Source organism: Lagenorhynchus albirostris, chromosome 13, assembly GCF_949774975.1.
Source record: "Lagenorhynchus albirostris chromosome 13, mLagAlb1.1, whole genome shotgun sequence".
Taxonomy (NCBI): Eukaryota; Metazoa; Chordata; class Mammalia; order Artiodactyla; family Delphinidae; genus Lagenorhynchus; species Lagenorhynchus albirostris.
The window spans coordinates 70,016,391-70,042,732 of record NC_083107.1 but is presented as its reverse complement, the minus strand read 5'-3'; the positions used below and the strand labels follow the sequence as shown (position 1 = coordinate 70,042,732).

At 53.8% G+C, this 26,342-nt stretch overlaps 1 protein-coding gene across 3 annotated transcripts in view; it reads right to left on the bottom strand.

Annotated features, from left to right (window-relative positions):
• Positions 1-26,342, bottom strand: part of DNMT3A (DNA methyltransferase 3 alpha) — a 101,254-nt gene that overhangs the window by 7,370 nt on the left and 67,542 nt on the right. For 2 of the 3 annotated variants that reach the window (XM_060170029.1, XM_060170028.1), the window contains exons 7-18: positions 7,103-7,318; positions 6,720-6,878; positions 6,183-6,290; positions 5,811-5,967; positions 5,333-5,482; positions 5,181-5,225; positions 4,360-4,439; positions 3,691-3,803; positions 3,389-3,572; positions 3,057-3,141; positions 1,019-1,164; positions 107-197 (exon numbers count right to left, since the gene is read on the bottom strand). In XM_060170029.1, coding sequence (XP_060026012.1) covers positions 107-197; positions 1,019-1,164; positions 3,057-3,141; positions 3,389-3,572; positions 3,691-3,803; positions 4,360-4,439; positions 5,181-5,225; positions 5,333-5,482; positions 5,811-5,967; positions 6,183-6,290; positions 6,720-6,878; positions 7,103-7,318 — 1,534 coding nt within the window. Of the gene's footprint in view, positions 1-106; positions 198-1,018; positions 1,165-3,056; positions 3,142-3,388; positions 3,573-3,690; positions 3,804-4,359; positions 4,440-5,180; positions 5,226-5,332; positions 5,483-5,810; positions 5,968-6,182; positions 6,291-6,719; positions 6,879-7,102; positions 7,319-8,124; positions 8,197-26,342 lie in introns of those variants that run through there. The other variant, XM_060170030.1, reaches the window with a different exon arrangement.

Genomic DNA, 26,342 nt, shown 5'->3' with positions numbered 1-26,342 from the left:
GGGCAGGGTCGTTGGGAGTAGCCGTCCCAGGGCAGAAATATCCAAGTAGGAAACTGACGTGCGAAAGCACCAGCTCAGAAGGTGGAGGGGTGAGCGCAGCACCTACCGTAGAGTCCCTTGCGGGCGGGGTTGACGATGGAGAGATCATTGCAGGGACTGCCCCCAATCACCAGATCGAACGGGCCCCACTCCTGGATCTGGGAGGATAAAGGTAATGTGATGGGCCTGATGTCCGGGGACAGAGGCAGAAAGGGAGAGAGAAAGGATCTGTGAATTTAGCAAAAAAGTACTTTGGCATGGGAGAGAAGAGACCCGGCTGCTTTGAATGCTCTCTACATACACACGTACATTCATATACACACACGCGCGCGCACACACAGTGCAGCCACAGGCAAGTCACTGAGGCTCTCTGGGCTGTTTCCTAAATAATAAAGGGAAAGGACTGAACTGGACCATCTCTGAGGCCAGTGGGGAAACCAGCGTGCCCCCAGCAGGAAAAGCAGCCACTCAGGGGGGACAGCGGTCCAGGCTGGGCAGCTGAATGAAAGGTACTCTGTGCTCTGCGCACCTTGGGCAGGTGTCTGGACCATCTGAACCCCTCCATATGCCCTTCAGGATGCCTGAGGGCCTGTAGTTCGAGGTCGACATGGATAACTGGAAAAGCAAGGGGCCACTCAGGCAGGATCCCGCCAGATCCCCCCCTCCCCAAAATGGAGGCTGGCGAACCTTTCGCCAGCAGTACTGGGAGGATGGGAACCTCACTGCAACCCACAGCGCTCCACTCAAGAGGGCCCGGAAACCAGCCAGGCCCAAGAAGCCTGGCCCCCAATTCCCACTGGAATCTGCCCCGATCCTCTAGAGACAAGGAGGGAAATGGAAGAGAAGGAGGGAGAGAGTTCAACGGGGGAGGGGGGGGAGAAAGGAAAAAAGCAAATGGACAAAATGAGAGGAGCTGGCGCTGTCCCCGGAGCTAAGTGACGTAGAGAAGGTGGGCGGGGCCGTGGCGGCACTGACATACATGCTTCTGCGTGACGCTGCGGACGTCCCCGACGTACATGATCTTCCCCTGGTGCCGCACCATGCCCACCGTGATGGAGTCCTCGCACACCTCGGAAGCGATGTAGCGATCCACCTGAATGCCCAAGTCCTTCAGCACCAGAAGCCCTGTGCCAGCCAGCAAAACGCACCGTCACTGGGTCACCTCCCTGGCACCCCAGTCTTTGCAGGGGGTCCCTCGGGCCAGCCGGACACATGGGTCAAAGGCAGGCCCTAGCCCTACCCTGCCCTGAAAGCCGCAGGAGACTTCTGGATCAAACTGGAGTATCAGTAACAAGGACATCAGACAGGCTGTTACATCGAGGCTCTTTCACGCCTAATTTGATCTACTCAGAAAATAGCCAAGACAGGACAGCAGGGGGGTTTCGGGAAGCAGGGACAACAACAGGTGACTTTTGGGTGGGCTTTGCTGTTTCTGTATCTTGCATACACTGGTCCTTCCTCAGCCCTTCTATCACCTCCCGCTGCAAAATTCAACCATCCGTCAAGACTCAAGGTAAATGCCACCTACTCTAGAAAGGTTTCACTGAGGCCCACCCCAGCCTACAGCCCCCGGGATGGCCTCCCCCCTTCTGTAAGGCCCAGCACCTTCTGAGGCGGCACATCCTCCACCTCAGAGCAGCTCGCACGCCTGAGCCAGCCCTTCTCTTGGGTTGCAAATGTCTTCAAGACAGAGTGGGCGGTCTCAGTCAGCGTGTTTCCTCCTGAACTGACTACTCACACTTCCTGACCACGGCCCTTCCACAAAGCCTTGCTGAATTGAGGCAAGGAAACAGAACAGGCCCTGTGTCAGGAGACACAGCACCATTCCCACTGCTCCCCAAAGACCTCCCCACAAGGGGCCTGCACGGCCTCTTGGGGTGTGACGTGGCTTAAGAAGGCTTCAAGGTCCTAGCCCGGGAAACCAAAGCTGTACATTAACTCCTTTAGGTTCACATGACATCAGCACTGAGCTGGGAACAGAAGACAGACATCTGGCCCAGGTGCCTTCCCCACCCTCTGGCCAAGGTCTCCGGGCCCAGCCTGCCCATCTATCTCCCTTTGGTCCCATGAAGACAAGTTCTAAGGAGGACTATTTGTTTCCTAAGGACTGAAGAGCCTCAGCCTTGGGGCAGGGCTGAGGGGTGTATATGAGTCTTCACGTCAAGAACCACATGAAATTAAAAACAGCGGCTACACGGTGACCCGGGATTCCCTAAAAGTTAACGGTTTAAGTATATAAAGACGCATGTTCAAGGATGCTTGTCACAGAACTGCTCATAGCGGCGGGGAAAAAAGTAAACAACCCGATAGGGGGTTCATTAAATAAATTATGGTAGTTTCCCTCCATAGAATCCTAGGTAGCATTTGTAAATAATGTAATTCTATATTGGTTGACATGAAAAACCAGTCATGGTATCATAAATGAAAAGGCACGTTACGACACATTTTACTATTTACTATGCATTTTACTATCCTTTTGTCTTATTTATCTATCTACATATGATTATATAAACACACACATGCACAGAAAAAAAATTCTGAAATCTAAAAATGTAAAAGGACATATACCAAAATACCAGTCATAGGATTACGGGCGATTTAAATATTCTTTAGACTCTCTCGTTTAGAGTTTGTTTTTCCACTGCGACTTATAATCAAAGCACAACAGGACTGCCTATGATTTTGCTTTGGTCGCCAAGTCTGTCCTTTGAGGTTCTGTGAAAATCTTCCATAGTCTCTGACCAGCGATCGCTCTAACCTCTGCTGGAGCGCCTCCCTCCCACTGCCCCCGTTCCCGCCCCCCGACCCCGACCTCACGTCCCCAGTAAGGCAATGCCCACCAAACATGCTGGTTTACCACTTAGTTTCACTTTTCATTGAACACAGAAGTTTCCTCCTTACGGTAATATTTTAACAGTTGTAACGTTAACCGTCACTCTGTTTTGCCAAAGTTACGCACACACAGTCCCCTGAGCCCAGCTCCCACGTCCCAGGACGAAGACGCCCAAGACTCTCACCTGTAGCGATTCCGTCAAACAGGGACAGCACCCGGATAGGCTTCCTCTTCTCGGCTGGGACAGGTGGGTAAACCTTCGGAGGGTCCTAGGCAGCCAGCACAACAGGCCCGGTGAGTGTCCAGGAGTGTCCTACAGACCCGCACGCGGGGCTGGCCCCCCGGCCAACTGTGAGCGCTTGGGATTTCCAGACCTGCACAGCCCGCTCGTGGCTCAGGCCCCGCTGCCCGGCGCCCAGGCCCCCGACCGACCGAAGCGCTCTCGCTCTGGTGGAGTCTGCCCTCTGGCTTTGGCAGGCGGGGGGTGAGGAGAGCCACCCTCGGCCCAGCACTCACGAATTCCTGGTCGTGGTTATTGGCGAAGAACATCTGGAGCCGAGAGGGCCAGTCTTCTCGCCGCCGCAGCAGCCCGTAGGTGCCCTTGTGCCCGCACATGTAGCAGTTCCAGGGGTCTTCCTTAATGGCTGCCTGCGCAGCTCCCGGCCCCACCAAGAGATCCACACATTCAACGCAAAAGCACCTGGAAGGAAGCCCAGTGGAGCGGAGGGGACTCTCACCCCAAGGCCAGTCCCGGATGGAGTGTGGCCGCAGTGCAGGGCAAAGAGGGAGGGCCACTACGTGCGGGGGCGGGGCCTCACCTGCAGCAATTGTTGTTCCCGCACATGAGCACCTCGCGCCCCCCGCAGCAGATGGTGCAGTAGGACTGATAGCCGTCATCATCATACTGGTACGCGCACTCCAGGAAGCAGTTCTAGGGAGCACGGCGGAGGCTCAGAGACCACCGGGCAGCACCCAGGCCAGCCAGGGTGAAGGCAGGCTATGAACCCAGCCTCTGGGCTTTGGCCTTGAAACCTCGACACAGAGCCCTGGAGACACGACCCCGCTACCCATCCAGCCAGGGTCCAGCCCAGACCACAGATCTGGGAAGGGGACACCATGCCTCCCCACTGCAGTGGACAAACCAAGGAGAGGCGCGTGGGAAGGGCTGGAAAAGAAGGCCTGCACCGCCTTGTGGTCCCCCGCCCCAGGGCACAGGGACCCACCCATCAGTCTGTCCACGCCCACTTCACACTAGCGACTGTGAGCCCACATCTGGGGACATGAATGGGGCTTTAGAGGGGGCAAGGATCTCTCAGAGGAAAAGCAACAGCAAGTCAAACGCGTGAAACCCAAGGATCCATTTTATCAGGACTCTGCTTCAAGAGCAAACCTCGGAGTCACCCTCACAGCTATCCCAGGCGCCTACAGCCCAGAGGCCAGGAGGTGTGGCCAGCCAGGGGCCTCGTCTCTGCTGGGTGTGCCCCTACCTTGCAGTTTTGGCACATTCCTCCGATGAAAAGAGGGTGTTCCAGGGTGACGTTGAGGCTTCCACAAGAGATGCAAATGTCTGGAAAACAGAGGAAGCAGAGTGAGTGTCACAGAAGGGCCCCCTCCCCGCTTGGGCCGAAGCCCAGCTCCAGAAAAGCTATAACAAGGGGCGTGCTGGAGCAGCAGCCAGAAATGAAGGCAGGAAAGAGTCTGGGAGGGGCCCCATGGAACAGGGAGGCAGCGCGGCCCCGATCTCAGAAGCCCACTCATCTCCCTGAGCAGCAACGCCGCCTTCCAGGAAAGGCATGGTACGAGGGTCAAGAACCCGCTGTGAGAACGGGGCCTGACCCTGTGTCACTCTGGAGATGTCCTCGGGCAGTCAACCCTTAAGGCCTAGGCCCCTGCCCTCATCCTTCCTGGCCCTGAGGGCCCCGAGCTGGACACACCATCACTAGGCCAAGGGAGACAGATATGGGATGCACTAATGACCCCCAGATGAGAGAAGGTGAGGAAAGGTAAAAGGGCAAGTTCAGATCCAAGAGAGGCCACCCTTATCTGACCCACTGGAGTGTCCCAAACCCTAGTGACCAGTTCCCACCACCGACAGGAAAGATCGTGGCACCGGAAGATAGATGTGTGTCAAGCAGGCTGGAGGTGGTGGGACATAAAGGACACATCCTGTCACCAAGTACTGATGTCCCACGGCATCGTACCTTCCTCGGTACCTATAGTACTCTGTGCCGGCCACCACCTTAGGGCCCAAGTGGAACAGACAATTGACTTCCCAGGGCCAAGGCCCAGCTGCCCCCTCAGGACTCACCCTCGATGTTCCGGCACTTCTGCCGCACCTCGTACACCAGCCGCTCTGCAGAGGGGAGGAGAGCCCGGCGTCAGAGGAGGCCTCGAGGGTCATGCCCATTCCTCTGAACGCCGGCCTCACCCTGCCGCTCTCTCCAGAGCCAGGCCAACTACCTCTTGTGCGTTCATCAATTATCTCCTTGACCTTGGGCTTTTCAGTTGTGCTCTTTCGGGGCTTTTTGGCTGGTGGGGGCGGTGCATAGGCAGCTGCCTCGGGTTCAACCCACATGTCTGTGTAAACTTCTTTGTAGGGGTTCTTCTCCTCTGGATCGGGAAAGCATGTGATGAGGTCATGGTTACTGGCTGACGAGGAATCCCAGCTCTCTTCCCCTGGACCATCTACCTACAACGGGGTGTAGCAAGGTGCGGCCCGGTGCCCAGCTTGTTCCTAGCTCCCAAGTCTCTGGTGCCAGCAAGCCAAGGGGGAGCAGGTTGTTCAAAGTCCCAGAGTGGCACTGGCCCTACCTGGCCCCAGGGAGGGGGAGACGGCGGCCATTCCCACTGCGAAGCTTCATGGAGGAGGCCTTGACGGCCCTACCTAAGCACGGCTTTCCGAGCCTGGGTGCGGAGCTGCTGGTGCACCTGCGTTTACCTTCTGGGGGCTCCAGGCCCTTGGGGCCAGAGGGCTGGAACCCTCCCAGGGCCCATTCGATCATCTGTTTGTTCTGCACCTCCACGGCCTTGGCAGTGTCGCTCTCGTCGCTGTCGTGGCACATTGGGAACAGCTTCCCCGCTCGGCTGCTGGCCACCTGGAGGGCAACACATGTGGGGAGAGTAGCGAAGGTGGGCTCAGGCAACAGGTGGGAGAAGTTGCAGAAAGGAGACGAGTAAGGAGAGGAGGAGGCCCGAGGGCCTCCCAGGCAGACCCTCTGCCCAGGCCTAAGCCCTGTGCTCCAGCTTCCAGACCAAAAGTGGTCCCTGCCGTCTGAGCTCGCCCTGCTGAGTCCCTCGGAGGGGCACTGACCTGCAGTACTTCGTAGATGGCCTTGCGGTACATGGGCTGCTTGTTGTAGGTGGCCTGGTGGAAGGCGCTGCAGAAGGAGCTCAGCGGCATCAGCTTCTCCACACACACCTGAAGGCACAACCCGCCCTCGTTTGCTCCTCCTTCCACACTCACCGAGCACCCACCACCTGCCTGGCGTGGTCAGGGGTGGGGGCATTAGGGCCCGGTCTCTGCCCTCAAGAGGACCGGATGCACCAGTAAATAATTACATGACGTAAAGGAGGAGTCCAAGCCCCGGTGTCGGGGAGGACCTGAATGCAGGTGGAAGGGAATTCTGGGTACAGGGCTCCTGGAAGACATCCGACTCTCGTTTGGAGTGCAACCTAATGATCTCAAGGGCTTCCTCCAATCACACATATACAGAGCGGGGACGAGCAGAGCCCCCTCCTACCATCCTAATCCCGAACCACGCCCCCAGCCAAAACCAGAGGCCCCGGGACCAAGACCCCTTCCTCCCCGCCCGCCCCTGCCAGGCTACCGCCAAACCCCAGGACTCACCACTGAGAACTTGCCATCTCCGAACCACATGACCCAACGGGTGCCTTCTGCTGCTCGGCTCCGGCCCGTCATCCACCAAGACACAATGCGGCCTGGCCACCAGGAGAAGCCCCGCAGTTTCCCCCACACCAGCTCCCCAATGCCAAAGCCCCGGCCGTCCTGGAGCCCCAAGGAGCAGAAGTCATTACATGGTGGTCACGAGGCCCTGCCACCCTGATTCCCCCCAAAGCAACCCCAGCCCTGGGCATCTGAGGGTCAGGACAGCCAGGAGGGAGCGCCATCTGAATGGACAGAGCGAGACTGGAGAGACAAAGAGGCCTGGGGTCGGGTAGAGAGAGCAGGACAGGAGGAGCTGGACGAGGCAGGTGAAGCCAGCCGCTCACCTCGTACTCCGGTTCATCATCAGCTGCTTTGGCGGCGTTCTTGTCCCCAGCGTCAGCCCCCACGGGCTCAGGCGTGGTGGCCACAGTGGGGGATGCGGGGTCGGTGGGCTGCTGCACAGCAGGAGGACTGGCCTCCTCCACCTTCTGAGACTCGGTGGACCCCTGGTTTTCTTCGACAGCATTCATTACTGCAATCACCTTGGCTTTCTTCTCAGCCTGGGGAAACAAGGAACAGAAGTTACCTTGAGCTGACACTCAAGGGGCTCTTCTCAATCTCTCCAGGGTCTGGAGACAGTGACAGAAGGTAAGGGGCTGGAGAGAGGAGTTCTTCCCTCATCAACTCAAGCAGCTTGCCACGGAAAACAGAGAGACGTGAAGTTGAGAGGTGAGCTCAGATCACTTGGCTCAACGCCAGCCTTCTCTGCCTCCTAGGAGATCTTCCTCCCTTGTCTAACCTTCCTCAATTGTCAGCATCATCAGTTGCCCATCTTCTGATACGGAGAGATCAATTCTATGCAGATACCAACGATGCCCCTTAGATTAGGCACAGGCCTTGGCTCCAGCCTCTCCTATCTTACTCCCCGATCTAGAAATGGATCCTCTTGTCCTTTTCTCCATAGTTTTCCTGGGCAATCGACCCCTTCTCTTCCTGGTCTTGGCTTCCAGACCACAATTCTAGTTTTGTTGTGATACGTAACGAAGAAATCACTGTTTTGTGTTCAGAGCGCACGGTTCCTTCCCCCTCTGCTCAACCACCACGAAAAGCCCCAGAAGAGCTTGCCTGCTCCCGTGCTCACACGCCATCCTGGAGTTCTCAGGATCACATCTAATGTATGTTGTCACCAGATTCTACGCCTTCTTTCTACGTGCACCTTTCAGATCCATAAATACACTTATTCTTTCAACAACTATTTAGGGAGTCCACAGTATAGCCAGGCATCCTCTCTGCCATCCCACTGACAAATTAATCCAAACCCAAGTATTCTCCCAATTTGAACAGCCTCCATCCTTTCACCGTTCACCATCTCATGCTCATCTTTCAGGCTATGACCTGCATGCCCATTCCTTCTCCAAACCTGCTCCAGTATTCCCATCACCCTGCAGAGGAGAATGAAATACCTGATACTTAGCTCTGAGGGCCATTCAACCTAATCTCACCCATCTCACCCCAACGGCTGAATCTAGGACACGTGGCCCTCAAGCTTCAAGGCTCTGCACCCGTTTTCACCACACCAGATTCAAAGGGAAAAAAATCCCACCTTCAACATGAAGCTTTCCCTGAGAGCTTAGAGCTGTGAATACAAACCCACCCTCAAGATTACCTGGAGTATAAGATCTCTAAGCTGGAAGTCACAGCATTTATATTCCTGTCTTAGCCTTGCAACTAATTAACAGCCGACTTGGGAGCAGTCCCTTGAGTTGCTCCACCTAAAAAGGAGTTTGAACTGAAGGATTTCTGTTAACCTTTTCTGACTGGTTGAAAAAGTTGACGTATGTATGTACCAAGAATTCCAAGGCCTCTTCAAAGCCTGTCAATGGACCCCCAGGTTCCAGGTTAAGAAGAGCTCAATGGTCTACTGTCTCTTAGATTCATTTTATTTTGATCTATCTTCAAGTCTTTGCCTCCTGGCCACAGACCAAATCTGCTTCTTGTGGCAATTCCTAAAACACGAGGATGGAAGTCTTAGTTCTTTCTCTGACTCAACAAATGCTAAAATGGGATAAAGCATCCTTTGCCCCCAGCCCACAAACAGCTGGGAGAGAGAGCTCCGAGGTGGGGTGAGGGTGGAAGAACGCAGAGGACCTGCTCCTCCCTCCCAAGCCCCACCCTCACCTGGGGGATCCTGCCCCACCCCTTCCTAAAATCTACCTCCTCCCCTCCCACAAGGTGTGCCTAGGTGCGCACTCAAGCCTGTGGGGAGAGAGGCTCTCTCTCAGAATTGTCAGCTGCGGCTGCGCTATCCCAGGGCCAGATCTGCTCAGATAAGTGCCCTGCCTAGCAGTCTCTGCTCCCTTCCCTCCACCATGCCTCCGTGAACTTCAGGTACGCCTGCTGACCTAGACCAGGGTGCTGCCTGGGGTGGAAGGCAGCACCATTCTGCCAAAAGACCCAGTTTCCAGGGGCGACGGGCCCCCTCAGCCAGAACAAGGTGCGCAGGTGGCAGGAGGCGGCAGGGGGAAAGGATCCCAGCAAGCAGCGCTGGGGGGGCCCGGGGCACACGCGTCGGGCTCCCCCCGGCCTCCCCCAGTCTAGAAGGCAGTCGTGCCTGACACCACCCTCCTCACTCCCCCTCAGCCCCTTTGTCTCTCTTCTCAACCCCTCCACAGTGAGTTCCTGAACATTATTCTTCCCCCACAACTTCCCCCAGCTTGTCAGACGGTGCTGCTGACGGCTGTTAAGCGCCCCCAACCCAGTAGGTGCAGGAGAACACGCACCCAGCATGGTTTGGCAGGCAGGGGAGGAAGGGGCCTCCACCGGGACAAGGCCAGCAGGGGTGGGGGAAGGAAGAAGGGGGTGGGTCAGCAGCAGGAGGCAAGAGGAAAGGGGAAGAAGGGGCGAGAGGGTGGCTGGGTGGGGGAGGGGCTCATTAGAATAGACTTGCCTAGGGCAGTGCGGGAGGCCCCTTTTCCACGTTCATGCCAACCCCCCGGACAATAGGAGAAATAAGGGTTAACTCTGGGCTGGGGCTTTTGGGCTAAAGGCTCCCCCCCACCTCAGTTCAGAAGGTCCTACCCCAGAGTAGCCAAGAGACTGGGCAGGATCAGGAAGACACCACACCAGCCCCACTACGGCGGCTCGAGGAGGCCACTTGGCCTGGAGTTTGTTCTGCCTGGAGAGCCACTGGTAACTCCACTCTGGTGGAGGCATGGCCTCCCCATCCAGTCCCATCTCCTCAGGCAGCTGTCCCGCCTCCACCTCTCTCTGCGACTCGGGCTGCTTCCCATTCCAAAGGTCAGAGGTCCAGGGACCCACGCGGACCCCGGGCTGTCCCAGGTGCCTCTCCCATCACAGGCCGGCGTCAGGCCACCCCACAGCCCCCTGTCAGGGCCACACTGCTCCCTCCCACCCTGACACCACTTTTTTCTGGTGGCCTGACGGTGGCTCCCAGGAACAGGCAGGAGAGGAAACTGTCCCTCTCAAGAGGCCACAAGCTTGGCACGGCCTGAGGACGGCGTGGTCCACCAGCCAGGAACACAGGTCAGCAAGGAAATGCCAACAACCCATCTGCCAGCCAGCTCAGCAAAACCGCCGCTGCTAGCCCAACTCCACGGGCCGGGGCCTGCCCCCAGCCTTCGCTGACCACTGCCCCAGGCTCACACCAGGCCTGCTCTTGCTGGCCCCTGAGCCGCCAGGTCCCACCTGAGCGCAGGAAGGAGTGGGGCTTGGGGCTCCTGAGGAGGAAGTGGGTGGGACAGCAGTAACTCAGCATCTCCAGAACTCAGGCCAGGCAGGGGAGCCAGCTCCTGCGGGCCGGGGAGGCAGACTTGACTCTTCTCAAGCCCAGAGGGCTGCAGGCCCAGAGATCCTCCCACCGGCCCCGGCCGCCTCCCCGCCCCCAGTTTCCCCAGGGCTCCATCCAGGAACCTACCCATAAGGCCAGGTGCAGCCCCTCTGTGGTCCGGCTCAGGTGTGAGCCCCAGCCCTGAAGCTCTGTAAGTAGCTGCCCGTCTGGGGGGAGGGGAAGGGGGCGATGGGGCTGGGGGGCGGAGGGGGCCAGAGAGAGGGGGAGGGGGAGGTGGGGGGGAGGGATTGAACATTTTCTTTGTCTAGAACTCCAGGTCACGTGGGCCCCGCTGGAGTGCCTGGTTGGCTGCGAGCGGGCCGGGGGAGGGGGCCGGCTCTCAGACGCTGGCAGTGGGCCAGCCCCTCTCCTTCGGTCCGAGGGGCGCGGGCCGGCGCTGGGGCCTGGGGGCGCGGCTGGGCCTCCGCCCGTTCCCAGGGCCCCGCCCAGGCCAGGCTGGAGGCGGTGCCCGCCCCCTCCAACCGGCCAGCCTTCCCCGCCCCCTCTCCTCCAACTCCGCCAGAGCCCGGCGCGGAGCCGGGGGGCGAGGCCGGGAGCCCGCGGGCCGCGCGGGGAGGGAAGGAGGAGAACCGGGAGGGAAGGGGCTGCCCTCCAGCTGCGGAGGTAAGGTACGAGCGCCCAGAGAGCCAGGAGCGCAGGCAAAAGGAGAGAGGAGCTTTCGGGCCGTCTGGGAGAGACAGAAGAAAGTTGTTAAAAGTGAGTCTCAGCAGCACAACCAAAAAAAAAAAAAAAAAAAGGAAGAGCTTACAGATGAGCGAAGAGGCCCAGGAAACTGTAGGAAAACTCAGAGCACACAGAGATGGGCAGAAAGCGCCCGTACAGAACTGGGTGCGCTCCAGAACGGGAACTGGGAGCGTTGCCGGGGGGTGGTCTCCTCTGCCTTAAACGGCGTGGCGTGAAGAGGAGTTCAGGCTTTGAAAATCACTTCCTGGCCAAGTCCCTGGGTCCCCTAGGTCACTCTGGGTCAGCCTTGGATGTCTCATTTTCCTGTTTGCAAGGTGCGGGGTTGGGGGGTGGGGAGGAGGAGTTCAAAAGTACAGCGATTCCTTCATTCCCAGGCACATACATCTGCTGCTCAAGACTGCACTCGTTCGGAGCCTCCAGGTGCAGCTTCAACCATTTCAAGTTCCCTCCTCCTGAGCAGTGGCCCCTCCCCCCAAGAAGAATATTTATGTGTGTGTATATATATGTATATATATACACATACATACATACATATACTCTCTCACTCTCTCTCTCTCTCTCTCTCCCTCCCCCTCTCTTTCCCTCTCCCCCTCTCTCTCCCTCCCTCCCTCTCCCTCCCGACATCAAAGAAGCAGACACTGTTGGCCCTGCCCTCAAGGAGCTGACAAATTCAACTAGACTTGGAGAGATTGGAAAAGATCGTTGAAAAGCATCTCTAAAGAGAACTACGCCACAAATACCAACCACCCTGATGGGCCAGGATGGCTTGGAAGCCAAACAAAAATAAGTAGTATCAATGATAAATGAGGTTAAGGAGGTCAGTGTAGAGCAGAGGCTGAACCTGGAGGATGAATCAGATTTGGAATGAGGCTGGATAGGGAGGAAAACACTTGCCCACCTTCACCTCCCGCCCCACAATACAACTAAAGCTAAGGGGTGCGGAGAGAGATGTTGATGGATATATCCTATCGCAGTGAAGAATAACCGCAGGTTTTCTTACATGACAGGGTGAATGGGTATTTTGGAAAGATTAGCCTGGGGACCTCTCTGGTGGTCCAGTGGGTAAGACTCCACGCTGCCAGTGCAGGGGGCCGGGTTCCGTCCTTAGCTGGGGAATTAGATCCCACATGCGTGCCACAACTAAGATGTAGCACAGCCAAAATAAATAAATATTCCTTTTAAAGAAAGAAAGATTAGCCTGTTTTGTTTGCAAGATGAATTAAAAGGAAGAGGGGCTTCCCTGGTGGCGCAGTGCTTGAGTCCGCCTGCCGACGCAGGGGACGCGGGTTCGTGCCCCGGTCCGGGAAGATCCCACATGCTGCGGAGCGGCTGGGCCCGTGAGCCATGGCCGCTGAGCCTGCGCGTCCGGAGCCTGTGCTCCGCAACGGGAGAGGCCACAACAGTGAGAGGCCCGCGTACCCCCCCGCGCAAAAAAAAAAAAAGGAAGAGCAGGGGAGCTGAGGGTAAATGCTCCCAGCAGGGCAGGGCTGTTTGGCCAGCCACACTCTCAGAGGATCTGGACTGGGGTTCTGGTTCTATCACTGTGACCTTGGACAAGCCACTTAACTCCAAGAAGTCTTTTTTTCACTTGCAAAACAGGAGTGATGACATCTGCCCTCCCAGGCCCCGGAATACCAGCATCACTTAAGGAGATAATGCCCCCAGGTGCCTGGCTTCCAACCACAAGCTGCGGGAACAAACCAGCTGGAACAGGTGCTGGTATAAGGAGGTCAAAAGATGGGCTGTGAAGGAGAGCCTACCTACCATCCCTCCTGGGGCTCAGCACCCTTCTGGGGGCCGTCAGAACAAGCAGGCCCTAAAAAAGGAAGAGGACTCCAAATCAGAGCGAGCCTTCTCCAAATAATACTCAGGGACTACAGACTTCCTCTCCCCACCCTGACTGAGATCCAGAACCCATAGAGCAAAGAGGAGCCGTTCCATAAAACACAGGCCCTGTTCTGCTCCAAGCCATCTTTCAACCCAATCAAGGTACCTACTTGGTATAATTTTTCAGAAGATCCCCAAGCAGAGATGAGAAGCAGTGAGTTTACACCTCCTGCCTGCTCCCACCCTTTAAGGAACATAATAAGACTTGCTTGGCTTCTCTCACTGGTGCCTCCCCGGCATCCTCCCAGGCCACTTTAGACCTCACCCCAGGCCTCCTCTCAAAATGAAGTTTCTGATCCGGCTTGGCCGGCTCTTTTTAAAAACACTATCTCATCTATGACATCTCCTTTTCCATTATTACGTGGCTAAACACCTTAGACTCTACACTCCATGGTCTTGGGACTTCTTCAGTAAGTAATGCTGCCTGTGCATGCAGTCAGGACTCAAAGTGTCAGGGTGGACCAGGGCCATCAGTTTCACTTTTTCTTGGCCCACTTAATAAAGGAGCCTTTCCCTCCAGCTGCCAAACTTCCTTATTCTCATTCTTTAAAATTGAGCTCAAATTGGGGGGAGGGGCAACATAAGAGTAGGGGATTAAGTGGTACAAACTACTATGTATAACATAAACTACAGGGATATAGTATACAGCACAGGGAATATAGTCAATATTTTATAACAACTATAAATGGAGTATAAGCTTTAAAAATTGTGAATCACTGTGTCGTACACCTGAAACTTATATTGTAAATCAACTACACCTCAATAAAAAAAATTTGTTTTAGTAAAATTAAGCTCAAATCTTACCTCTTCCACACAGCTCCCAACTGAAGCAAAAAAAGCCCAATTCAAAGGTGTCCCCTCGCTACTTAGAGCACCGCCCCTCTCCTGTAGCTACACAGACAGGTAAGGTTACCCTTTTCTATACTCAGTCACTCAGACTGAGATTCGTGTCCTCTTTGTACCTGGTGGGCAGAGAGAGACCTCAACGCAGAAAAGACCCCGAGATCTAGGATAAGAGGTGACTTTAGCAAAAGGTCAGGAAAAAACTATGGCAGCCTTCTAGGATCCTCAGGTCATATATGTCCTCGGCCTTCCAAAGTAACCCTCCCAGGGTGGTGACTGGGATAGGTCTTTTGATTAAGATAAAGATAGTCAACCTAAAATAGCAGGGTCATGTAAAGTGAGCCAGGTTCTTGGAAATGTTCTAGAAGTATGTTGAGAGGAGGAACCCCTGGACGAAAAGAAGATCTGGCGGATGTCAAGAGCCTAAAAGAAGCGCTGGAGAGGAAGCGTCCAGCATGGTCCAAAAGGGAGGGTGACCTGAAAGAGAGGGCACATTTCCTGTCTGGCAGGCCGATAGCAGTGATCCAGTAGGCCTGATGAAAACACCTCTTAAGGACACCTGACTCTCAGCACTTATCCCGTGTTCATCAAGCAAACTTCTAACTTTAATTACATTTTCCAGTGACTCTGATACCAGTAAGTTGCCAGAAAACATCAGGACCACTAGGTCCTGTAGCACTAGGATCTGCGTTGAAAGGACAAGTCCTGCTATAAATCTGTAAATTGAACATCCTGGTGTACGTCACACTCCTGTCTCTGAAGAGCACGATTGTAAGATGTGCCGTGAATCTGACTTTCCAGCTCACAGAGCTGACGTGAGATGCTAAGTCGTGATCCTCCACCCAAGAGCAGCAACTCCCACAGGTGCAGGTGGGAATGCCACGCCTGCCTGACTGGTTTTAACTCAAAGTTCAGCGTTCTGTGGCGTGCTTTGTCATAAAATCCAGTGCTGGTGGGAGGTGGGGAGGTTATGTTGCTTCCCTCAAACAGGACATTACCACCTGAGTCCCTGTACTCAGAATCAGAGAAGCCGGGATCCCTAAGAAGCCATCTGCAAAGCCACATACTGGGAGGACACTGCATATTTTCTGCCACATAAACATTCCCACTGACCCCAAGACACCAGCGAGACCTTATCCCGGCAAAGGCTACAAGATCAAGATGGATGTCTCTTCTGATCCTGGCCTGCCCTTCCATCTGCAGCCCAAAAGCCTCAGTACTACACAGTAGACCTGTGACTACCTGCTGATTACAATCTACGCTCCTTGCATGGCATTCAAGGCCCCCACAACCTGCAGCACTTACATCACACAGCCCACACTCTGCCCACCCACTTGTTGTTTCCCAAATATGCCCTTTCCCTGCCTCTGTGCCTTTGCTCCTGCTGTTCCTTGCTCTTCCCCTTCCCCTTCCACTGGCCGAAATCCCACCTATCCTTCTAGGCCCAATTCACCAGTTACCTCCACCAAGAAGTTTTCTCTAGACCTGAACTGGCCAATAAGAGAGCCACTGGCTGCATGTGCCATTTAAATTCATTGAAATTAAATAAAAATTCAGTTCCTCAGGTGCACTAGCCACATCCCAAGTGTCCAAGAGCCCATGTGGGTTTTCGGTGCTACTGTACCAGGGACACAGATTTTAGAACATTTCCCTCATTGCAGAATGTTCTTTGGACAGTGCTGCTCTAGCCCCTCCCCCTGATCTTCCCCCACTGAAAAGTTACCCTGTCCCTCCTTCTCCTCCGTACTCCCAGAGCACTTTGTAATCCTCTCCTAGCACTTGCCAGTCTTTGCCTGTACTAAGCTGATTGTGTACTCATCTTTCTCCTCCACAAAATTAAAAATCCTAGAGGGCAGGGCCGGGATCTTACTCAGGTTCACATGCAAGCAGTGTGGACCAGAGCCTCTTGCACACTGTAGAGGATGAAAGCAGTGTTTGCTGAACTGAATCCAACATTGTCTCAGGAGCCTCATATGGAGTCCACTGACCAAGTTCCCAGATGCGGACAGGTGCTTTCCACAGCAAAGTTCCGATCGGTGCTAAGAGGTCCAGGTCCAGGGCTCCCGAAAGAGGCCAGGAATCTTTGTTTTCCTATTCCCCTGCAATCCATATGGAGGTTGCAAGCAAATGACCAGGACTGGGCTGCTGGCAATGAAGCTAAAAATAGCCACAGAGCCAACAACAAGGAGTTAGCAGGACTTGTTGCTAGGGAGACCAGTCGCAGAGAGAGCAACCAAGCAGGGAGGAAGCGTCAGACCTGCACCCAGAGAGCAGAGGCCACGGTGGGGGGAACTCAAAGTTGACAGGGGTCCAAGGATCCCACCTAGAGATGTTCCGCCTTCTGGTAGCTCCTGACTAATGCACTGAGTGGGGCAAGTGTTCCCCCTGTCCCTCAGTAACCCATCTCCATGGAAACCACCATTGCTGGGGTGAAGTACCAGCCCCTGGAAGGGAGGCCTCTGCCTGGAGCCGGTTGTTATGGCAACCCGCCCCCCCGTGCGCCCCCCCCCCCAGCCCATCATCCTCTCTCCTGGCTTCTCCTGTGGGGAAAAGGTGGGGGCCTGGCCTTGGCTTAGCCAGCATGACCAGGAAACACCGGCTTCCTGACAAGACTGACCTACGACGGGCTCTTCGGAAGCTCCTGGGACCCCGGTAAGGCCTGTCAGTCCTCAGCACAGGGCAGAGCTTCCTTTCCTTCCTGTGAGGGCCTCACAGGTCACCTTGCCAGGAGAATCCCACACTCATGTGGGTTTATTTGTATCAGGATCACCCGAGGAGATTTTTAAAAATACAGATTCTTGGGCCCCACCTATGGAGATCAGCTGGCTTGGGGTAGGGCCCAGGAATCTATTAAAACCTCCCTAGGTAATTCTGATACCAGCCAGGTGTGGAGACCACCAATGGCCCTGGCTGTGACAAATGAGGAAACAGGCCTACAGGGGACTCAGCCCCCCCACCCAAAGGGTCAGAGCCAAAAACTGAGGAGGAGGTAAACACACACCTGAGGGGAGCTGCCCACCTCCTGGGCCTGTCTCTCTTGCTCCCCCTTGAAACGAGAACACGCCGTCTCTGATACTGGACTGGGATTTAAAACTGAGCCTCTCAACAAACCGTCCCCTGTGGCAGAAAGTGGAAGGTAGTGGGGCTAGGCAGTCTGGTTCCCAGAGTGTACAGAATGGTGGCTGCCCAGGCAGATGATCTGGGCTGAAAGAGAAATCCATCCTCCTTCGGAAGGAAAGCTAAAGGGTCACCATGGCAACTGCAGGGTGCCGGCCCGGCTGGGCTTGGTGCCCTCCCCAAACCTGGGCCCAGGAGAGGCACAGCTCTAGGCAAACGCCATGGGGCAGGGGCACCCCCCTCCCCCGCCAGTCTAGTCTAGTTTCAGAACTGTAAGGAGGCTGTGCGCTACCCTGGAGCCAACCTCTGAGCCTGCCCAAAACACACCTAAACACTAGGGTCCAGGAGCCCTAGGAGTCCCGAGCACATGCAGTAGCCAGGCCAGGAAGGACATGGAGGAGACGGTGCAGGAGATGGCCTCCACCCGCCTGTTACTCACAGCCTAATTGCGTGCCCAAGACCCACCGCACATGAAACCACAGCCCTCATTCAAGACAGCATGCAATTAGACGGTAAATTATGTGGTGGAGATGCTTCCTCCATGTGCTGAAGGAAATCCGAGGTGGCCCGGATCGGGAGAGGCAGGAAGCCTCAAGGGAGGCTGAGAGAGGGTGAACCAGGACTGGGCCCAGCCTCCCAGGTTTCCCAGACAGCACGGCCAGATCACCGGGGGCATCTGCAACCGCATTAGCTTCCCAGGGAGAAGCACGAGCACAGCTGTATGGACACCTGCTGGGGAGGAGAGCTGCCTGGGGACTGTTGTACCATCCGCTCAGTCACAGAAATTCTGATCCAGAGCGTAAAATGCAGGGTCTGGGAGCCACCTCTTCGCGGACCCCTCACTTCTCCATCTCCCCGCCTCTGTCCCAGGCAGCCCTCATTCCTCCCTGGCTCCCCCATTCCTTCCCAGGTCATTACCACACTTCCCTAATGGGAGGGCTTGGAAGCCCCAACTCTCCAGACCTGCCATCAGGCTCCTGGAGCCTCAGCTGCTGCCTCTTCCCTCCCCCCGCCGATCCGCGTCCTCTTTCCCTACAGCTCCGGGTCTGCTGCAGAGGGGGAGGCTTCTCCACAAACCCAAGTCTCCTGCCCCCAGCACTTCCATCCCCTAACCCGGAGCGAGGCGAGTGCAGGCTCTGGGCGGGGAGCAGGGGTGGCGGTGGCGTTGCTGCAGGTCCCCAGACCTCACCTGCCCCTCGCCAGGAGAAAGAACAGACGGAGCAGCATGTGAGCAGGGGATCCCAGCCGACGCCAGGACGGTCAGTACGCACCTAGCTTCTCTGTATCTTAGTTTCTTGATCGGTCTAATGGGACCACAGATATCTGCTGAATATTACAGATAAGATCAAAGGAAGTCAGGAGGGCATATCATTTAAAAGGTGGAAAGACTCTTACGACAGGTTTGCTTGAGCACAAGCTCATACTGTCACTTTGCTTTAAAAACTAGACTCTGGAGAGAAATGTTAATTTTATACCTGGGGTGGGGGGGTGTATCAACAGGAACCAGGTAAACCTGAACAGCCTGGGCTGCTTTCTCCTCCCCTCCCCCAACCCCATCTCCAGCCTCCAGGGGTCAAAGGGAGGGACCTCAGGGACCACCATTCAGATTCAGGCATGCAGACCCTATCAAGTTTCAGGGTCCAAAGAGAAGACCCAGGAGGAGCCCAGCAGACAAGCACTGCAGTAAACCTTTGCTGAAAACAGCAGGAACACCTACCATCTCCATCCCAAAGGAAAAGTCCTTTCCGGTCTTCTCCCCCACCTACGTTTGGAAACGGTTCTCTAGCTGTGCCGGCCTTAGAGCCCGTACTTCTTCCTTGGCTGGTGTGTTCAAGGTCTGAGAGTCTCAACCCCGCTGTACATGAGAATCACCTGGAGAGTTTTAGGAACGCTCTGGGCCAGGGCCCATCGTTAAATTCCAGATGCACTGGACCCAGAGGGAGGGGCCCAGGCAGCGGTGGTTAAAGCAAACTCCCAGGTGATCCGAATGTGCGGGGAGACCCCCGATGTGGGTGACAGGGTGGTAGGTGATACAATAAATGCATTTTTGGAGGAATCTCTGCTGTCAGATTTGGTTTACTTCGAATCATCCGAAGCTTTGTGGTTCTCAAACTTTCACAAGCCCCAGAACCATGGAGACCTGACTAGAAAATCAGATTTCTCAGGAACAACACCAGAGTTTCTGCCTCCTAGTTTCAGAATGGGGCCTTGGAATGTGCCTTTTTAACGCACTGCCCAGGTAATACACAAACCTGCCCTTTAAGAAATACTGAATTCTAATAGCATCCTTGGTATATATAAAGCAAGTCCAACTCAATTTCTGGTTTTTTGTTTGCCCCATATAGTTGCCTTTCAAACAGTATCTAGATTCAAATATATAGGAGACTGCACTGTTTTATCCCTATTTTTGTTTAATCCATCTGAGTTAGAAGTGAAAAGTTAAAATATACTGCCCACTAATCATTGACTAGAGTCATACGGCATCTGTGAAGAGTTGTTATTAAAGAGTGGCAAGTCAGAAAGATGGTAACATACACACACACACACACACACACACACACACACACACACACACACACACACACACACACACACACACACACACACACACACACACACACACACACACCGCATGCCAGCCAGCTGCTCCCAGAGGCCCCAAGTGCCTGCCGCTCCCCACCCGGGTCCTCTCAAGGCAGCGCTGCTCTCCATGCATTGGGCTCTTCCCTCCCTGCTCACCAGCCTGCACTTGCCTTCCAGGTGGATGACTCTTGAGTGCCTGCTAACCCTCTCCCCACCAACAGCCACCATGCTGGCTTCTCAAAAGCAGCTTGTCCAAAACCTAACTTAAAAGTCCACTCCCGGGCTTCCCTGGTGGGGCAGTGGTTGAGAGGCCGCCTGCCAATGCAGGAGACACGGGCTCGTGCCCTGGTCCGGGAAGATCCCACATGCCGCGGAGCGGCTGGGCCCGTGAGCCATGGCCGCTGAGCCTGCGTGTCCGGAGCCTCTGCTCCGCAACGGGAGAGGCCACGGCAGTGAGAGGCCCGCGTACCACACACACACACACAAAGTCCATTCCTCCTAAGAGAATATCTTCATGACCCTGGGGTAGGCAGAGAACTCAGAGATCACACACACACACACACACACACACACACACACACACACGCACCCCAATACAAGAAAAATTTGGTTAAATTGGACTTCATTAAAATGAAAAACTTCTGCTCATCAAAATACATCCTTAAGAAAATGGAAAGTCCATACCACCTTCCTGCCCCAAACCTGCTCTTCCTCCCTAGCTGAGATAATGCCCCCTCACCCCCAGCCCCAAAACCCCAGGCAGGTTTCTCTCTTCCTGCCAACCAGAGGCAATCTGTATCTACCAAGTCTGCCTCCCGCTGCCTGGACCCTCCGCCAACACCAGACGTAATGCCCTCCTAATTGGTCTAACCTTCCCTGCTCTGGGCCCCCTTGCAATGCGGCCACGGTTATCTTCCCAAAATACACATCCAGTTCTCTCACATTCCAGCTCCCTCTACACAGTGAAGCCTGCATTTCTCACTATGACAGGAAGACTGGTGACGATCTGACCATCTCCCTTTGTAGTTTTCTCTCTTCTTCCTCCCCAACTCCCACACCTAGTTACCAGATCTCTTGCTGTTCCCTAAACAACCCGGAAGCGTCATGCCTCCTTCTCTTTGCCCTCAGTGGTTCTTTTCCCTGAAACACCTTCTCTATTTATCCCTACTGGAATTCTCAAAGGACACCTCCTCCATGAAACTTTCCAGGAGTTCCTGCAGAAGCTCTCTCGCCCTCCTCTGTGCTCACCAGACTCTTGGTGGCAGGAGCACAGAACTGCATCTGACACAGCAGCTCACGGTGAGCACTCCTTCCTCCTCCTCTAGACCATGTGTGCCCTGGGACTGGGTGCAGCAGTCTCCTGCAGCGCCAGCACGGTGCTCTGTGTATCTAAGAAATACTAACACAAGTCCGTTCACTCCTTCATCTAGAGCGTAGGCTCCTTGACAGAGTCCAGCTGACCCCCGCCATGCTTGAGCCTCCCTGGACCTCCTTAACGAATGGTCTGATCTTTAAAACAAAGCAGAGAGAAGGGCACCGTTATGTCTTCTCCTGTTTGCCTCGTAGCAAGGGCTATGAGGATGTTTCCAAAAGCTGAACTAAATATGCAAGAAATCTTGAGGTGCTCTAGATCCCAAACTCCTAGAGGATTTCTTGGACCACCGACCTCATGATCCCACTCAATGCCCTGCCCCCACTGTCCCTGTGGCAGGCCTGCAGGATGTCTCTTCTTTGGCAAGCTTTCCCGGGCTCCTTGGGCAGGGCAAGTTAGCCGCTCCCATGGCCCCTTTCCTCACATTTCTATTGCAACCTATTGCAGTACTTACCTGCCTACCTCTCCCAGGGTGGGATTCTGACATTCCTTTAAATGTGTTTCTTTAGTGTCTAGAAAATGTGGGAACACAGTAGAGACCCAGATGCATATGGAGTTTTCTGAAAGCCTGAGCACAAAGTATTTGCTCAGTCAAGGTTTGTAACTCTCTAAAGTAATGAACAGGGACTTCCCTGGTGGTTCAGTGGTAAAGAATCTGCCTTACAATGCAGGGGACGCGGGTTCGATCCCTGGCCAGGGAACTAAGCCTGCGTACCACAACTACTGAGCCCGCGCATCTCAACTAGAGAGCCTGTGTGCCACAAACTACAGAGCCCACACGCCCTGGAGCCCAAGCGCCACAACTAGAGAGAAGCCTGCACGCCGCAATGAGAGATCCCGAACGCCTCAGCGAAGATCCCGCGTGCCACAACTAAGACCCGATGCAGCCAAAAATAAAATAAATAAAATAATGAACAGATGATTGTGTGACTAATGAAAACTAGAGGTCAGGGGCAGACCTAGGAACATGGCGACCAAAGTCAGAACAAGGATGTGAGTTCCTGAGCTAAGGAAATGCCCCAGGAATATGTGCCTGTCAGACAGGGGTGCATTTGCAACATCAGCTTTTTTAGTGATGGATTCAAGCCCCTCCCTCGCCCAGGCCTAGTTAACGATGAGCTTCATGTCCCACCTTTCTGATCCTGGCAGCAAACACAGAGGAAGAAAAGGGGACCATCATGAAGAGGAAAAGAAAGCTATATTCTAGGGCTTCCCTGGTGGCGCAGTGGTTGAGAGTCTACCTACCAATGCAGGGGACACGGGTTCGTGCCCTGGTCCGGGAAGATCCCACATGCCGCAGAGTGGCTGGGCCCGTGAGCCATGGCCACTGAGCATTTGCGCTCGGAGCCTGTGCTCCACAACGGGAGAGGCCACAGCAGCGAGAGGCCCGCATACCGCAACAAAAAAGAAAGCTATATTGTAGCACAAAATGTGAATTTTATGAAAGTTTTTTTCTAAGCATCTTTATCAAGGTGCTTTATGTATGTGCCTCTTGAAGAGGCATATATGTGAAGTCTGAGAATTCACTCAAATATTTAATTTAGGATGTACGTACAAGGTCATATAAGAGACAAAGGGAGCTACAGGTCATGACCCCAGTCCTCCTCCCCCTAAATTATGCAATTTCAGAATCTCGGGGGTCGGCTAGTCTATTTGTGTCACACAGCAAATGAGGAAACTGAAGCGCAGAGAAGAGAATGACCTTCTCAAATTGATCAGGGGTAGAGGCTGAGCCCAGAAACCAGACCTCCTGAATCTCAGTCCATTCATTTAAGCCAGTTTCACAACATCACACATAAGATCATGAAAAAACAGTAATTCAAGGGCAACGGCTCAGGACCAAATGAGGGGAGCAGGAAGTGCGGGAGGGGTCCCCAGGGTGAAAAGGACCCAAACCTGGCAAGACCCGGCAGCCAAGGTGGGGTGAGGGCGGAGGTGGGGTGAGGCAGCATGGGCAGGAGGGCTGGGCCACTGTGCTCCCTCCCACCCCATTCTGTTGTTTCAGGGGAAGCCAAGACTGAAAACCAGGAAGACCCGGTTCTAGTGGAGTCATCTGGGTACGAAACAGAAGCAGCATGCAATCTGGAGTCTGGTTTAGCCCATGGGCCTCTCCACAAGGACATCCACGTGGCTCTTAACCTCCTCACCTAGGGGAATCTTAGCTTCCTAATCGTAAAATGGGGATAAAAATTAGTTCTTGTAGTAATTGCAGATAATATACCTGTCAAATGAAAAAAAATACAATTTAGTAACAAGTTTGATGTCCTTTATTCAAGGCAGAACAGCGCTTGGACTGGGGGAGTACAGCACCTCAGAGCTGCGAGCACTCTTGACCAGGGATGCTGGGCGAGAGCGAGGTTCACCTACTGTTAGAAGAGGCACCTCGGAACAGGGCGTGATTGGCTAGGAGAGATGGAATTTCCCTAAAAGGCAGCCGGTCCTGTTTCCTAGGGGAAGGTGAGCTCGCTAAACTGAGTTGGAGGATTGTGATTGGTGGATGTTAGGATTCCTGGGCAAGAGTTTCCTGTAACTGCACTAACCTAGGTTTATTTATTTTATTTTATCCTTTAAACTTTTTTGGCTGCGCCACGAGGCATGCTGGGATCTTAGTTCCCCAACCCCAGATGGAACCCGTGCCCCCTGCAGTGGAAGCACGGAGTCCTAACCGCTGGACCACCAGGGAATTCCCAGGCACTGACCTAGGTTTAGATTCGTGAACTGGGCTGGGCCACAGGGGTGGCCTCCATTGTGTGAATCCTGATAGACAAATTAACTTTATCATCTCTCAGGACTGTGGCGAGAGTTAATGCTTTCGGCACAGTCCCTGGCACGAAGTACGTGCTCACAAAGCTACCCCTTTGGCCTAGCTCAGGCTTGGCCACGGCCGCTGGTGGACCAGACTCAAATTACGACCATCCTCCCCACTACTGTCTTCTCACCACTAAAAAGTGAGGGTTGTTCTAAGAGCTCTTCTCTCTGTGCCCCCCAGATGGAATGAACACGCCAGTGTGCAAACAGCCGGTCCATTTAAGAGACAATGGGGTGCCTCTGTGATGACAGTTTCACAGCCCGTCCTAAAGGCCAGCCCTGGAGCTCACTACTGATTACGAGCTGTCACAGGAGTCCCTTTAAAATGTGTTCAGCCTTTTGGTAAAGTATACTTGTCATGCCTGCTCCAAATGGCATCATCTCCTTCAAGGGTGATGTTATTTTTGAGGCCATCCTGCAAGCGTTCAGGTTTTCATTAGTTTACATATAGTGAATAAGCAAGGACCGTCTGCCAGTCGGAATCCCCTAAAACTGCTACGCACATACTTTGCTAATAATTTGGTTTGAGTCCTTAATGGTCTACTTTGTGTTGCCATTTCTCACATCTCCTGTACTAAAGCCCAGGAGATCACACTTAATTCATCTCCTTATTCCCAAAGCCCCCAGCACAATGCCCCCCCCCCGACGTAGTAGGTGCTTAGCGGTTGCTTATTAAATGGAATATAGCACAGCAGGAGATGACATTCACAGGCTGGACGTTCACAGGCTGTTCTTCCCAGGGCCAACAGGAAGCACAGTCTGTTGAGACTGCAGGGTTATAAAGCAAGAGGAAGCAACATTTGCTCAGCTCACAGAAGCAGCAGCACAAATGGCCGATAAACATATGAAAAGGTGTCCAACCTCACTTATTATCTGGGAAATGCCAATTACAATCATAACAAGACACCGTTTTCCCACCCGTTAGATTAGCAAAATATTGATGTTGGCAAAGGTGGAGATCTTCTCATACCTTGTTTACGGGAGCATAAATTGGCACTGCCCCTTCTGGAGGACAATTTGGCAGAGACTGTATCAAATGCAAGATATATATTCCTTTCAACCCAGCATTTCTCTTTCTAGGTATCTATCTTAGAGCAACAGATGCGCAAAGAGGCGTGACCCAGGATGTTCACTGCTGCAGTGCTTATGCAGTGAAATACTGTAAACCACACAAGTGTCCGCCAGTGAGAGAATGGTTAAATAAAATTGTGGTAATCCATATGGTGGAGGAGAACAGTAATTACGTGGCTTGATTGCCCAGATTTATTCTAAGCGAAAAACCAAGCTGTAAAACGAAACTACGGTGTGGTTCTATATATATTAAAAAAAGGAAAAGAAAAAAAAAGCAACTGTGAAGCAAAATTATATATTTACACACACACATAGATAGAGAAAATCATGTCATATATACACCAAACTGATAGCATTAGGTACCTCTCTGATGGGGGAATTAAAATCACTGGGAAGGGATGGGTTTATTTATTTTTTTAACAGGAATGTATTTGTGTAATACTTATGTAAAATCAGTTTTTAAAAATTATTCATTTCTGGGAATTCCCTGGCGGTCCAGTGGTTAGGACTCCGCGCTTTCACTGCCAAGGGTGCGGGTTCAATCCCTGGTCAGGGAACTAAGATCCCACAAGCTGCGCTGCATAGCCCAAAAAAACAAACAAACAAAAAAAAACATTATCCGTGTCCTATTATACGCTAGCCCTGTGCTATAAATGTTATGTAGTATACCTGACTAACCCACACAACTCTGAGATTCGAATTATTCATTAATTCATTCAGCAAACCTTTACCTAGTACCTCCTGAATGGCGGCCCTGGAGGCAGAGGTGCCAAGAGGGCCTGCTTTGAACAAGCTCAGGTTGGGCAGAAGCAGAAAACAAACTGGTGAGTGCTACTCCCATGAAGATGAGACATGCCCAGGAGAGCAGAGTAGAGCCAAGTCTAGAAACAGCACAGGGACCTCAGCTGTGCTCAGTAAGTGAGGCTGAAGGTCCCACAGCCAGTCAGTAGCCGAGTCGGCATCTGGACTCACCTCCAGGAAAGGGGAGGCCATGAGGGCAGCCTGTGAGGAGGGGAGGGGGGTCTGAGGGCAGGAGGGAGAGGGGAGGGGAGGAGATACTGTGATATTTGGACCACAGGTTATTCGTTATCAGTATTTAATATGTATTAAGCATCTAATAAGTCTAAGGATGCAGAAGTCCTTCCTTCCGGGTTGGGAGCCAGGAAAGAAACCAGATCCTAGATCAGCAGGACACGGTACCTTGGCTCTAAGTAATTTAGAATCAGCTGGGGTGAAGAGATTAATGAGAGTCATAACATCACCCGGCCGTAACTGTGTCCTAAAGCCCTAAGCAGTGATACACACTGGGAGTCTGCAGGCTCTCTGGCTCAATGACTGTTCCAGCTGCTTG